The following is a 15,060-nucleotide window of genomic DNA, read 5'->3' on the forward strand; positions in this document are numbered from 1 at the left end:
TAACTAAACTGATTTAGGTATTAGAGCAGTCCAAAGTATGCAGCTTGCAGTATTTTTCCCTTTTTCCCCTTTTAAATGAACTTACCAGCTGCTGAAAAGACACCTGTGGACCCTGTTCATCATACAGGTACCACCAGGTGGCAGCACCAACTGTTCCCAGTCCCACATATCCTGGAAAAACATAAACAAAAATTAATATTTGATAAAAACATGGGTGTCTTTTATTGACTAATATGATCGACTTGTCTTATTAAAATAAACTATAAACAGGTATTTGCAAAACATTGCCACACTTGGAATTGGAATTGTTACGGCACCACACCACCATTGTGTGGATCTTTTTTTCTTCTTTTTTTACCACAATAGCAGTTTATTTTGTTTAATTTCATACATACTGTACAACATGGGCAGATGTTTATATTTCAGAACTAAAACAATTAAGTGTCCAAGAAGTATTATTGATATTTGTTGTGTAACAAAAGGCTACAAATTAATATGATTTGGAGATGTTATGTCATAGCAGTTAATTATTTGGCCTACTAACATCTATTTATGTTTAAATTCTACAAGGTTAATCACTGATTGTCTTTCAACATACCTATTGCTATACATTTTAATGTTTCCTAGAATAAACATGAATGATAAACATAAACTCAAAAAATGTGCAGGGTAGAGGGTCCTCATGGGCTGGAAACATGTAACTCCAGCATGTCTTTATGCATGATTGGTTATACACTACAATCTAACTCACCTGATTTCTCTGTCTCAGTGATATTTATAGCCACACCTCATTAAAATATAAACTCCGAGCTCTTAATACCAGCTACAGTACTTAATCATGTACAACATACAGTACAACATGAGAGTATTCATTGTTGAGAACAATGCACACTACAGCACATCTCACCTCCGATGGCGAGGTATCTGAAAAAGAGCCAGCCGGAGATTAGAGGTTCTTTGGGGTTGCGAGGAGGCTTCACCATGATGTCCAGGTCAGGAGGGTTAAAGCCCAGCGCAGTGGCAGGTAGACCGTCTGTTACCAGATTTACCCAAAGCAGCTGCACAGGGATCAGGGCCTCCGGAAGACCCAGAATGGCGGTCAGGAAGATGCTAAAAAAGAGAACAGAGAGAAAGTGAAAAACAAAGTAATGTAGTGTGCACACAAATATTACAATGTATGAATACGTGTATGCAGTTGGTCACATATACAAAACAAACAGGCTGTATCTAAAATGTACACACAATGAGCACTAGATTTATTGTATTTACTGTATAAGTAAGTTCAGCATTCTGACTTCAGTGTTTGTGAAATGCCATTTGTGGGTCAGCACCGCGTTGTGTTTTTTTTTTTTGTGATGTGAATGAAAACTTAACACAAATTACATATTGCAAAAAAAATCCTGAATATAATAAAAAAACAAGTAGCAATAATGTCAACTTGATTATAAATCAATAAATAAAACAAAAAAATGTTGATGTGATTTAAGAAATATATTAAAAGCACATCTCAGAGAAACTGGTTTGTTTATGTGGAATAAAGGCTCTAATCTCTTTCTTTTTGTTTTTTGGATTTTCTACCGGATTTTCTCCCTAATTTAGTTGTGTCTAATTCCTCCCTGTCACTAGGGGGCTCCCTCATTAAGGCTACTACTACCACTCAGTCGGTGGGGTCGAAGACTATCATGTGTTTCCTCTGAACCACGTGACTCCAGCCGAGGGCATATTTTTCGAACTGCTCGATCATGCACCGTTGGGGGCGGCGTAACACACTCGGAGGACAGCGCTATCTGCTCTTTCCGCTTACGTGGACTCACAGATGCCCCTGATTAGCTGTAAAGCCGTGATTAATGGCTACTACTAAGTCATCCCTTCCCTCTGAAAGAGCTTGGCCAAAACCTCCGACTGCGAGAAGTTACAGCATCACCTGGGAATCGAACTCACTATCCCCGGATGATAGGACGAGTACTTTACCACTGCGCCACTCAGAGGCTGGCTCTAATCGCTCTAATAAACAACCACAATGTAAAAGATTTCTTTACACCAAAAAAATGTCTCTGGCTTCAAGACCCATGCATTTATGGCTCAGTCTGATAAATTAACTGATTAAAGAAAGACTTGTTAGATCTGGGTGGTGTAATGTAGTCAGTGTGGATTGACTCACCAGACGACCTCTCCCACGTTTGAGGAGATGAGGTAGCGGATGAACTGTTTCATGTTGTTGTAGATGGCTCGGCCCTCCTCCACGGCGGCGACAATGGTGGAGAAGTTGTCATCGGACAGCACCATTTCAGAGGCGGACTTGGCCACAGCCGTGCCCGAGCCCATGGCGATGCCAATTTCGGCCTTCTTCAGAGCAGGGGCGTCGTTCACTCCATCACCGGTCTGTGAGAGATGGAACGAGTCAGGAAGTGGAGGTTAATTATAGTTTGATAGCTGTTTAGTTCTAACATCTTCGTTATGCATTTATGGCTAAACCCTGATTAGACAGAGGAAAGAACTGCGGACATGGATGGTAAAATTATAATGCATTTATTGTAACTGATTATGCCTTAACCTACAACAACCCTTCAGGTAGTTAGGCTTGTTTTTCTGATCCATTTCTCCATGGCAAGTTAGCTGTCCACTACATGAATAGGATGCTCATGTTCTCTGTCCTTATCTATGTTATAACTAGAGGCCCTGCTGGGAACAGAAAACAGTGTGGAATTCGGAGATAAATAAGCCTCTATGACTTTGTCTTTGAATCAATCTTGGGTTAATTACAGGAAATTCAGAGCTTGCATTTTCTCAGAGAAGTGTATAATGCCGAGCCTGAGAATGGGGCTATGCAAAAAAAAACAAACAAACATAATTTTACACTGCTGTAAGATATGTTTCAAATAACCTTTCGCTTCATAATAACCCTCTATTACTATGAAGCATCTGCAACTATTTTACGTTTATATATAAAACACCAAGTATCAAAAGATTCTAAGGATCAGGAACTACAGGTGGGGCTGGAGGAATTAGTGGACATTGCAAATTGGCCAAATTTCCTTTTTCAAATTAGAGTCATTTACTGGGCTTTAACTAAAGTGCCACCAAAGAGGTGATGTTGTGCTCGTCTTTGCAACTAGGCATAAAGCCATGTTTTTCGATACAGCTCTTTAACACAATGTATAATATTGTGTAATATGGCTGAGTGATAATAATAATAATTATTATTATAACAAATTGATTGACGTGACTATCATCAAAATTGTATACTTCCATTTTTGTTCTACATTTCTAAAAATAAACAATGTGCTATTTCTGTTTTATTATTTATTACAGTTTTTTTTTATAATGCAACATTGCTAAATTATATTCAAGAATTAAAATTATATTTTCTTTGTTTTTAATCAAGAATGTTAATGCTCTCATTTAAAAAATAAGTCTGTAAAAGATTTTTAAACTTATTCTTGAAGCAATATTTTAAAAAATATTTTCATACTAGTATTTTCCTGGTATAAAAATATGATCTCTGTCAGGTCATACTGTACTGCATGTTCCTGGCCAGTTGACTGACTATGTAATAATCCTAACAGCCCTGAATACAGCACACTGGCACAGGTCAAGTCGGATTCTCTCTCTTCCTCACCATGGCTGTGATCTCATCAAAGGACTGCAGATAAGCCACGATCTTGGATTTGTGTGCGGGTTCGACACGAGCGAAGCAGCGTGCACGTTTCACCGCCTCTCGCTGCGACTCGGGGGAGAGGTCGTCGAACTCGCGACCCGTGTATGCCTTGCCCTCCACGTCCTCATCCTCAGAGAAGATTCCGATGCGTCTGCAGATGGCCACGGCAGTGCCCTTGTTGTCTCCTGTGATCATAATGACACGGATGCCGGCCACACCGCACAGCTTCACTGAGCCGATCACCTCTTTCCTTGGTGGGTCCAACATGCCCACGCACCCGACGAAGGTTAGGTCTGACTACAAAATCACACATCATTATGATTTTTTTTTTTTTTTAAACTGCAATCTTTAAAAAATCTTTAAAAATAAGTTTCAAAACAATGAGGTTAAAACATTTGAATTTCATAAAACATTTCCTACACAAAAAAAATGAAAGGCTGCGTAACATTGTGCACACACACCCATTAACAAACACACTTTCCCTTTTCCTGACCTCATACTCTGAGAACCTGGCAGAGTTCTCCAGGTCCATCTGCTCCTTCCGAAGGGGTGTGTCCCGTGTGGCCAGTGCCAGACAGCGCAGAGTGTCCTTGCCCGTGCCCCACTCTCTGATAGTCCCTAACAGCTCTTCCTTCACAGCCATGCTCAGCTCCACCTTTCCGGTGCCCACTCGTACATGACTACACCGCTCAATCACACTCTCCGGGGCTCCCTAGCAGACAGAGAAGAAATGATGAGGGAGGGAGGGAGGGAGGAGGGGGGGGATGTCATAACAAGTGCACATCTCCATGAAAAAGACAGAATGAAATGCATTATATCTAACCTAAATTTAGTTATAAAGTATATTAGCTCAGGACTATGCATCATATGAAATGTTTTGTAAAATATTTTGAAAATCTAGAATTTAGAAACTAACAAAATGCTTAATAAGAATAAATAGATACATGCTGTGCACTGGATCCTGTTTTCTAACAGGATATATAAAAACATGGCTACTATAGATTTTGCTGTAATGATCAACAACTGCTTCACAAAAAGTGAAAGTGGAAAACATTCTGAGGCCCAGATTATTATTGTATTCATTTTAATTTCTCCACTGTCTCTGTTTATTACCACTGTTATTATTACTGTTTATCAAAATACTGAAAAAAGAATATGTTTGAGTCCTCACATGATATTGCAACATTATACTTATACCAGAGGTTAAAGTTAATAGAATTCCTAAGGACTAAGAGGTAAATAAATAAACAAATAAATAAATAAACAAGAATGACAATTTCTATTGATTTATAATATTCCTTGCTAATATGTTTCTTTCTTTGGTAGGACCATTAAAACGAGCTAAACATTAACATATGTAATTCTTATTGTATATAATTTTAATATTAACCTTTTTATAGACATTTTTATCCTTGTGTAAAAATCATGTCTTTCTTCATGCTTTTATTCCTCTATAAACCCCCCCCATCACCCAGCTCTTCTGTATCATGTGACGTGTGAATCTAATTCTTTTTGTTTTTTGAAGGGCTGCTGCTCATGCTGCATCACAGTGCAGTGTATGACACTGAGGAAAAAGCATGCATGACCTCAAAAGATACCCATGACTGGTTGTTGTTGCTGTAACTGACAGGTGAGAGAGAGATTAGACCATCTGTAGCATTGCCGGGATTCAAAATTGCACCATATTGCACCACCCACTCTGGACCCCCATGACCTATTCTTATCCATGTAATCAGGAGATGCTGAATGCAGTAAACAACCATGACAGAATTGTGTATATATTTATTATTTGTGTCTTGGTAGTGAGGCAGACCAGCTGGTTTTGGAAATGAAAAGGTTCCATACCTTAACAAACATCTTGCTCTGGGAGCCGACCTTGAGGGGCGTGCAGTACACGGACATGGACTTCCTGTCCCGGGAGAACTCCAGAGTGAACTCCTTCTTCATCAGCTTCCTGATTACCTGAGAAAGTCAAAAGAACAGTCAGCTGCGTGTGTCTCTCTGTTTGTGTGTTTAAAGCCGCTGTCATTTTCAGCTGTACTCTCGGGTGGGGTGTGAACATGCTTGCTTGTTGATGCCTGCCAAGACCAGACGCTGAGTTATTTTTTTTTTTGCATACGCACAGCTACAAAAAAAGAATAATAATTAAAATAATAATAAAATAATAATAATAATAAAAATCTATACACTGGTTATTTGAGATCATGTTATGTTTTTAGACTTAATTCACCCATGTTTGAAATTATTCACTTTGTTTACAATATCACTTTCCACCACTAGGGGGCAAGCCGACCTAACATGTTGTGCTGACACATTTCATATGAGAGCAGATGACCTCGTGCCAAAAGGCCAAGGAACTGCAAAGCTGCTTGACCCTTCACTATTTTAGAATACATAATCCTGCCTTTGACGTCAGAAAGGTTCACATATTCTTTTTAAAAGCATCCATCCATCCATCTCATGCTCTCAGAGCACTAAGAAAGCACTTTATAAGAACAACACAGGATGAAGGGAAAGCCATTCTCCCCTGTCTGTGTGTGTCTGTAAGCTGGCAGGCCGAGTAGGGAGTTTAGCGAACCTCTTCATAAACTAGCCGGCTTGTCTAAATATTATGCTTTTCCTCAGCGAGCCGGTGACACTGCAGGCTTTTTTTCTTGACGTTTCTTGTTTCTTTTTAAGACAGGGGATTAACTTGGCCTTCATTTGGAGGGGACAGTGGAAAAAACAACAGCTTTAATGGTCAGTCACTCCTTCTCAGGAATGTGCTCCCTTGTTCACCCAAGAGAGAACAGAGTCGAAGTTTGTGTGTTTAATGAAAGGGATGGATTTGAGGCTGATAAGGACCAATGTTCTAACAGGGTCTTTAAGCATGCTTTTAGACAGCTGGAATAAAACCCAGGTGCGTTTTCTTTAACGATGTAGTATCAATTTCGCTCTGATGCGACAAACAAGGCTAAAAGGTGCGAAAATGCCTTAAGTCTGTTTGAATCGGACCATTGTTCGCTTTCCTTCATGGTATGGTGCGCTTGTGCAGGTGAGAGGACTGCAATAACACTTACAGTACAGACTAAAACTGAGAAAGCATTAAACATTAAAACAACAAATTTCTGTACAAACAGGTTGTTTCTGGATCGTGGCATCATTTTTCCATAGATTAGAGGTCACAAATTGAGCCAAAGGAGGGTGCTATAGAGCTGCAAAAATGCAATGAATGACATTTGGATTGAAATAAACAAAACCATAAAATATTAGAAAAACTTTAAAATACAAGAGAAAATTCTGACTCGTTTCCTATCAGTATAATCTACAGATATGGAAGATCCCCCCCCAAAAAAAAAGTATACATGGGAATTTTTTTTTCTTTCAAAAACAGCCTCGGTTGTCTTGAAAATCTAGTTTTATGACAGCACCAAGGGCCAGATACTTACTTGAAAACTGTAATTTAATTAAAGAAATGATCTTTTCTACAACTAAACATTTCTGACTCTTACCCCATTACAGATTCCAGCCCTTTCCACTTTGCTGACACTGGACAAGTCGGTCTTGAAGACGTTCATCTTTTCGACCAGGGTGGTGAGCGCAGTTTCTGTTGCCTCTCCCACCTTCTCATAGACTCCTTTGCTCTGTAAAAGATTCAGAACGGACACAGTTTAGGTGTGTTTGCGCAAAGACGTACATGCCTTGACATACACACACTAGCCACCAGGGATGCCAGCGAGTAAGTAAGCCAAACCAAATTTCCACAGAAAGCAGGATGTGGGAGCTCGTCCTCTAGATGAGAAAGCAGACGTGCTCAGATATCCTAGATGGAAACGAAACTCGAGGATGGGAAAATCGAGCTGAGAGAACTGGAAGATGATGTAATCTTTTTTAGGGTTCTGAGTGGTTGAGGATTTAGAGCTGTTTCTGAATCGGATTTGTGAAATGGAACTGGTTGTGATGAAATTGCGCTCTAACACTGAAATGGTAAGTGGAAATGGGAGCAGGGTGCGTTTCGGCTGCCAGCACAGTGACAATTATCTCAAACAGGCTTCAAACCGAGGACAAGATGTTCCACTGATTTGTAGGGAGATGTAGGCCTTATTACAACTTATAAATCTCTTGTCTCAGTTTATAGACTACTGTGTTCCAGGTTAGAGACCACCTAGTTACACACAGTTACTTCTAGTTTATAGTTTTATCCAGTTTCATATTTGCTGTATACTTTTTATATGTTTCTTCTGAAACAAAAACGACTTAACTTGTTGGCAGCGAAGGCATCCCTGTTGATGATCGAGCGAGATTATAAAGAGCTGACTACATGATGCTGAATGTCTTCTAGATCTCCCTGGCCGCTCCTTAACTGCACTGTCGGTAGCTCTTAAATACAAAACACACACTATTGCATAACATGGTCATGTTGATGCCATGGTGACAACAGCGAGGTGAGAAGCCAAACAGGCAAAACGAGTGTACGGAGCGGTGCTCAAGGGCCAGTGGATGCAGCGAGTGGGTGTTTACGAGTGGGTAGAAGTTCATAGATATTAGCACCTTCACTACGTGGGAAGGAGTCACTTTGCTTTGTAATGCATGATGCAGGAGCTCTCGCTTTATTCATCATAAGCAACAGGGCAGAGTTTTTTTGTTTTTTTTTTGCTCGAGGTGTTTATATTAAAAGAGATGGATCTGTTGGTTATGACTGTCAGGAACACAAACATAAACAAACACACACTGCTGACCTCATTGTAGTCCAGAGAGGAGTCATTACACATGGAGCAGATTGTGGCCAGTTCAATGAGGCCATCATAATCGCCGCACTTTACAGGTTTATCACCTTTCAGCCTGTGAGACACGGAGACAGAAATACAGAGTTATAAGATCAAGCAAAAGTACTTATCTGTGAACTAGATTTGAGAAAAAGAAAAGTATGAACGGGACAAGGCTTGGGTGATATAATAACTTAAGTTATAGAAACAATATCATGCTGCGTTTTGAGTAGGAGCTTCTCAATCAAATGGCAAGACAGCTGCATATTTTTTTCCCCTCAATAAAGCTACTAGACATCGAACTCTCAGATGCCCCGCCTCCTTTCTCCACGTGGCTTCCAAAACGCACAATAAAAAAAAAATGTAATGAATACTAATATCTAAACACAAAATACTAACATTAAATCAGCAGCATCCAGTTAGTTTTTCAACTAATCATGTAAAAGTAGGTGGATAGCCCTCCTAAAATTGCATAAGCAAAGGGATTAAGCGGTGCTTTTTTCCTGCGCTGGTTACTGCTGCTACTTAGAAAGAAAATGTCACAACATCGGACAACTGATTTGTAAAAGAATTATGTCCTTTTTCTTTGCTAAGTTATTATAATAACTCACTAACCAACTAACATTTATCGATTGCCGCAGCCAAGCCAAGCAGTTCCCGACGATGCAGGTTTGTAATATTGTCACACATTTCCCTACTCTGTCTCTTCCTTTACACAGTCAGTTTGGACAATTCATGCCTTTATCATGATTTTGTAAATGCATACAAGCTAGGAAAAATTAATAACACACAATCCTGAATAGAATCTTATTAGCATAACTGGGTCATGTTATTATGAGCAAGTGTTCTGTGCCTGTCTGTGTGTGTGTGTGTGTGTGTGTGTATGTGTGTGCGCGCGCGTTTATTTACGTATACATACACTTGTCCGTCTGGAGCATAGGTCGATCCTGTGATGCTGAATTCATGGAGAGAACATCTGGAACTGTCTGCTTTATCCAACACAAACATCTGATATGAGAGAGAGAGAGAGAGAGAGAGAGAGAGAAATAAATAATTTATGCTTGATTTTGATACATACTGAAATAATAATTCGCTTTTAAAAGTTGTTAAACCATTCTAAATAAACACCTGTCTCATGTTTTATTAATTATTCTTAATATTAATGACATTATTACAATTTATTTTCGCAGACAGGAATTATTCGAATATAAAACTCATTAAACAAATGTTTAGGCATATTTATCTCTATTTGAACACCCAAACCGATTCCCATTTTATTTCCATTCAAAAGGAACAAGGAAGTAAAAAATTACAATGAAAAAAAAAAGAGAGAGAGGACAACGAGTTTCTACACCCAGGCTCCACCCACTTAGAGCAGGGGTTTCCCACACACACACACACAGAGTTACTTGTTTGGGCAGATTGTATGTAAACACTGATGAAAGGAAAAGGCGTGGAAATGAGTAGAGAAGTGTGGCAAGTTTTCCGACACAGTTTTCTTCAACTTAGTATTAATTCTTGTCTGTGTTTTTCCCAAAATCTATTTTAGCTTCCATTAAAGACAAAGTAGCTTGTTAAATACAAATTTAACAGATTTTAATAAAAAAAAAAAAATCAATAATTCTATAAAGCACAGTAAACAATTTTTATTATAATTAATTAAACAAAATCCTTGGGCAAAATGTGTGCAGCTCTATAAAGAAATTAGCCACTTAGTTTTACTGAGCATCCTGCAAAACCACAAACACTTCTCCTGAGGACTCTGACTGTTATACCTGCTTCTTTTTTGCATGCAAAACCCATGCAAATCTTCCATTTTGTTTTGCTTTTTTTTTTTTTTGGCTGAAAAGTGGTTGCTTGTAAGTATAAATACTTATAAAGTATATATAAAGCTTATAAATTGGTGCTGCTTTCTCTTTTGACATACACATATTTTTTAGTAACTTTTAATTTTGTGTTGGAATGCTGATGTTTAAAAATCAGAAATGTATAAATCTGTAACGAAGTTTGTACTAAAATCATATGGCGCTTACTTGATGGGAATCGAACTCTCGCCCCCTAGTGGTGTGAGGCCACGGTGCTAATTAAGTTACTTATTTACTAATAAAAATGTCTAATTCGAATTGGAGGTGGAGAATTCTTTCACTGGCTATAACCTTCAGTCACATAAATGCGTATGCATGAGTAACAGCATGAAAGAAAATGACTATATTATTTTCAATAGATGAAATATGCTGTAATTAGGCACCCAAACGCACACACATACTGTACACACTCTACAATTAAGTTGAGCTTATCCACCTCTACTCTATAAATGATAGCGTTGCTGAGACGACTACTGCACTTACTTGAAAAATGTAATGATGTGACAGTATTTATGAGTGATTTGGGAGGGAATATATAGCAGAACTTCAATTTTTTTATACATTGTGCTTGTGTTTATCTACATGAAGCCCATCAGCAGCCCCACTATCCCTGTCAGACGAGCGCTCACAATCTGGCTAACGTTGCTGCTGCTGCTTGGTGGCCTTCATCACTGCAAGCTGACTCAGCATTTTATGTTTGCTGATAGATCTTTCTGTGCATGTGTGTGTATGTGTGTGTGGGGGTATACAGTATGTGTGGGGCGCCAGTTATAACACAACATATAATATTCATACATTACTTTTAAAATTAGATGCTGTTGTCTAAAAGCAAACATCAGTGTTGAATCATGGTGATGCTACAGTACAGTGCTCGTGTTTGGGTAAAAAGGAGTCTGTGTGATGAACTGCAGCATTGATACTGCGCCAGATGATGGGGGGGGGACTCACTGAATGAGCTCGTCTGGTGTAAAGATTTGTATTTTTATGCTCCATCACACAGATGGAGGGATTAGAGTGCTTTTTCATTTCTGAAGTCGCACAATTGTTTTTAAAAGATGCTTTTCTTGAGAAGGAGTGCAAGACAAGATGATTTTAGCCATCACACCAATTCATACACGCAGAGAGAGAAAGAGAGAATCATATTCCTCTTTAGCTTCTCTTCACTCAAAGCTCAATTAACATTTTTAACATTTTCAATTAAAATTTTAATGATGCAATCGGGCAGTAAAACTTTTTGTCCCTCAGTGCACATGGTCCACACAGACACACACATTCATGTTTTGCTATCCTTGCAAGGACTTTCCATTAACAAAAAATATTAATTAATCTAATAAATAAATAATAACCATAGCCCTAATCTCAGTAACCAAAATAGATCTTACATGGAGGGGAGGGTTCTCTAAGGGCCAGTCAAAGGTCTTCTCAAGGTCAATACTGTCATACATTTCTATTTTTGTGTGGGAAACGTTCCATCCCCTTAATAAAAAATATAAAGCAAAACACACACACAGACACACACACAGCTAATTTAAAACATGCCTCATGTTATACTATTTGTGGCCACATAATAATTGATTTGTGGCTTTGAAGTAACTAAACCTTACCTCAATTACAGTACGAAGAAATATTAAGTTGTGGCTATACAGTATCTTATGGAAAATACAAAACTCTTTCTGCACTTTTAAACTTTTAAAAGATTATCATGGGCAAGTATTTACTGAAAAAACTTGTGAGATCAAGAATATTATAACTATACTCAGCAAAAAAAGAAACGTCCCTTTTTCAGGACTGTGTATTTTAACAATAATGTTGTAAAAATCCAAATAACTTTACCGATCTTCATTGTAAAGGGTTTAAACAATGTTTTCTATGCATGTTTAATTAACCATAATCAATTAATTAACATGCACCTGTGGAATGGTCGTTAAGACCTTAACAGCTTACAGAAAGTAGGCATTTAAGGTCACAGTTTTAAAAACGCAGGACACTAAAGAGACTTGTCTACCGACTGTGAAAAACACCCAAAGAAAGATGCCCAGGGTCCCTGCTCATCTGTGTGAACGTGCATTAGGCATGCTGCAGGGAGACATGAGGACTGCTGATGTGGCTAGGGCGATAAATCGCCATGTCCTCACTGTGAGACGCCTAAGACAGCGCTACAGGGAGACAGGAAGGACAGCTGATCATCCTCGCAGTGGAAGACCACGTATAACAACACCTGCACAGGATCGGTACATCCGAATATCACACCTGCGTGACAGGTACAGGATGGCCACAACAACTGCCCGAGTCACACCAGGAACACACAATCCCTCCATCAGTGCTCAGACTGTCCGCAATAGGCAGTCCATGAGGAGGAGATGCACTGCAGTACTTCAAGCAGCTGGTGGCCACACCAGATACTGACTGGTACTTTAGATTTTGAGCCTCCCTTCATTCAGGGACACATTGTGAAACATTTTTAGTTTATGTCTTATGGTGTTGATTCTTTTAGTGTTCATACAAATATTTACACATTAAGTTTACTGAAAGTAAAAACAGTTGAAAGTCAGAGGACGTTTCTTTTTTTGCTGAGTATATTATACCTCAGCTCATACACTACGTTTGGGGTTCGTAGAAAAATGCAGTGTTTTTTTTGGGCCTGCTAAATGTAATGATTATTAAAAAGAAAAGAAAAAGAAAAATATAATCCATACGCTTGGAAAACATGGGCAGTAAACACATACAGCTACTGAACAGAGAAACATCAAAGTTACTCTGATCTGCTATTCATCATGCTGATGTTCAGGTATCGATTTCTCCATTTTAAAGAAATCATACACACAGCCTTATTTGTGCGGGCACTGTGCCTCGAGTGATCTGTGGCTGGTTGCTGTAGCGGTCGGCTTGTGTGCTGAATGGCGTGCGGTGATCTGTAATGATTAGCTGACAGATACGGGCTTGATGAAAACGAGAGAGAGAGAGAGAGAGAGAGAGAGAGAGAGAGAGAGAGACACTAGGTGAGATCTACACCCCTGTATTCCCTACAGAGACGTAATGATGAAAGTTAATGGAGAAAAAAAAAAGAAAGAGGAGAGCCAGGCAGTGAGGTGTGACAGGGATGAATAGTCCCTCTTGCACACTGGTCCCATAAAGATTTGTATTTTGGCTTACTTCCTTTTGAATCAGCAACTTTCAGTGACATGGTAATGCTTTTAAGTTCTCTGATAGTCAATAATGATCATGATATGCCTCACATCTAATCGAAACAAACTTTGTTAGCTAGCTAAATACTGATCCGCAGAGTTCATCTAGACCATTCGTGTTTAACCGTGCAGCATTTTTGACCTCTTGCCTTTACCCAAACCTGTCTGTTTAACTGGAAACTTGTCTTGTTATGACACAGGGTCGTTCGTGGGTGGTGCAAATGGTGACGAGGCTTCTGATTACACAAGGGGGTAAAAATCGATTTAGTTACGCATCACAATTCCTTAATAATCCTACAGGTAGCGCTTTCTAGACTAATCACACTGGCAGGCAGCACCTGTCTAAGAGCGAGTTGTTTCTAGGCTTGTTTAGAAATAATTACGGTGTATGACACTAGAGATACAGGCTGCTCTTTCACATTTTAAATCAAATGAAGGCAGGCACCTTGGTCTCCTTTAATAATAATTTAAGTGGGGTTGAATATGCGCCATGCTGTTTGCAAATAGTGCTATAGTTAAGTACTGTGGTAATACAAGTAGCACATGGGACCAGCACTAAAGCTAAACAATTTGCTAGCAACCAAAAATGAAAGCTTCCTAGCTTTCATTATTCAACTTTCTTACACATTGGTCATAGATTAAATACTGAATCGGGATACCTACAGATTTACAATACAAATCAAATTAACACCTAGATATAATGATAATATCATATTGGGTGATCCTTTTGTTTTGTTTGTTCATAAACTGCCAGTAGTGCTTAACTATAGGGTGTGGCAACTGGGCATGACAAGACTAGGGAGGAAATTGTTTCTAATATCTTATATCTCTTATATCACAAGGATATTTTCTAATACAAGTATCTTATAAAAACATGTTATATATTAATCTATTGCTATGATACTGTCTGGGCCCAATGGTAATAGTGTGCAGTAGCTAAAAACCATGCCTGCTGCTAACAATCTGCTACTGGAGGGCAATCCCTGCCCGCTGAGGGTGGAACATCCTGGAAAACATTTGAGCATAGAAGTACAGGATGAGTTTTTAAAAATGCCAATTATTTGTGGCGTATTATACATTTAAAATGACAATAATTCACATTACCATCCTGAAGTGAATAAGACACTTATCAGATTTTTTTTTTTTAGTGATGCATACATCAGACAGATCTGAGACAATGTTGTATGTTGCCCTAGATTGGATACATATCTCATACGTGATCATGTGAGTTAAATGCACCAGCAGCACAGGGATTTCATAGCAGTGCAAGACAGAGCTGATAAAACAGCTAAAGTGAGGCATCTGGCCTTTTTTCTTTAATTTGACCTCGAAAATACAGTCAACTGACATATTTTTGCTAAAATTACATCCAATGTTTGAAATTAATGAATGGGTGCACAAACTCATGACGTGTCTTAACCCAGATAGCGTATCAATGGACGCATGGGGACAGACATATACCCAATAACATTAGATCTTACCTACAAATGTGAAACAAAAGCACTGAACTTAAAAAAATACTATAGCCTGTCTGATGTATGCAAAGACAGAGAGCACTGGAGGGACACTTCTAAAAACACTCTTGCATTTGAAAGAATGATCATACT

General features: G+C 38.8%; 1 protein-coding gene across 1 annotated transcript in view; it reads right to left on the reverse strand.

The window, feature by feature from the left end:
• atp2a3 (ATPase sarcoplasmic/endoplasmic reticulum Ca2+ transporting 3) overlaps positions 1-15,060 on the reverse strand; it is a 69,239-nt gene that overhangs the window by 5,765 nt on the left and 48,414 nt on the right. The window contains exons 9-17 of the mRNA XM_053484825.1: positions 9,323-9,411; positions 8,377-8,479; positions 7,150-7,281; positions 5,504-5,620; positions 4,152-4,370; positions 3,620-3,955; positions 2,162-2,382; positions 908-1,110; positions 86-171 (exon numbers count right to left, since the gene is read on the reverse strand). Coding sequence (XP_053340800.1) covers positions 86-171; positions 908-1,110; positions 2,162-2,382; positions 3,620-3,955; positions 4,152-4,370; positions 5,504-5,620; positions 7,150-7,281; positions 8,377-8,479; positions 9,323-9,411 — 1,506 coding nt within the window. The remainder of the gene's footprint in view (positions 1-85; positions 172-907; positions 1,111-2,161; positions 2,383-3,619; positions 3,956-4,151; positions 4,371-5,503; positions 5,621-7,149; positions 7,282-8,376; positions 8,480-9,322; positions 9,412-15,060) is intronic.

This window comes from Clarias gariepinus, chromosome 24 (assembly GCF_024256425.1).
Source record: "Clarias gariepinus isolate MV-2021 ecotype Netherlands chromosome 24, CGAR_prim_01v2, whole genome shotgun sequence".
NCBI lineage: Eukaryota > Metazoa > Chordata > Actinopteri > Siluriformes > Clariidae > Clarias > Clarias gariepinus.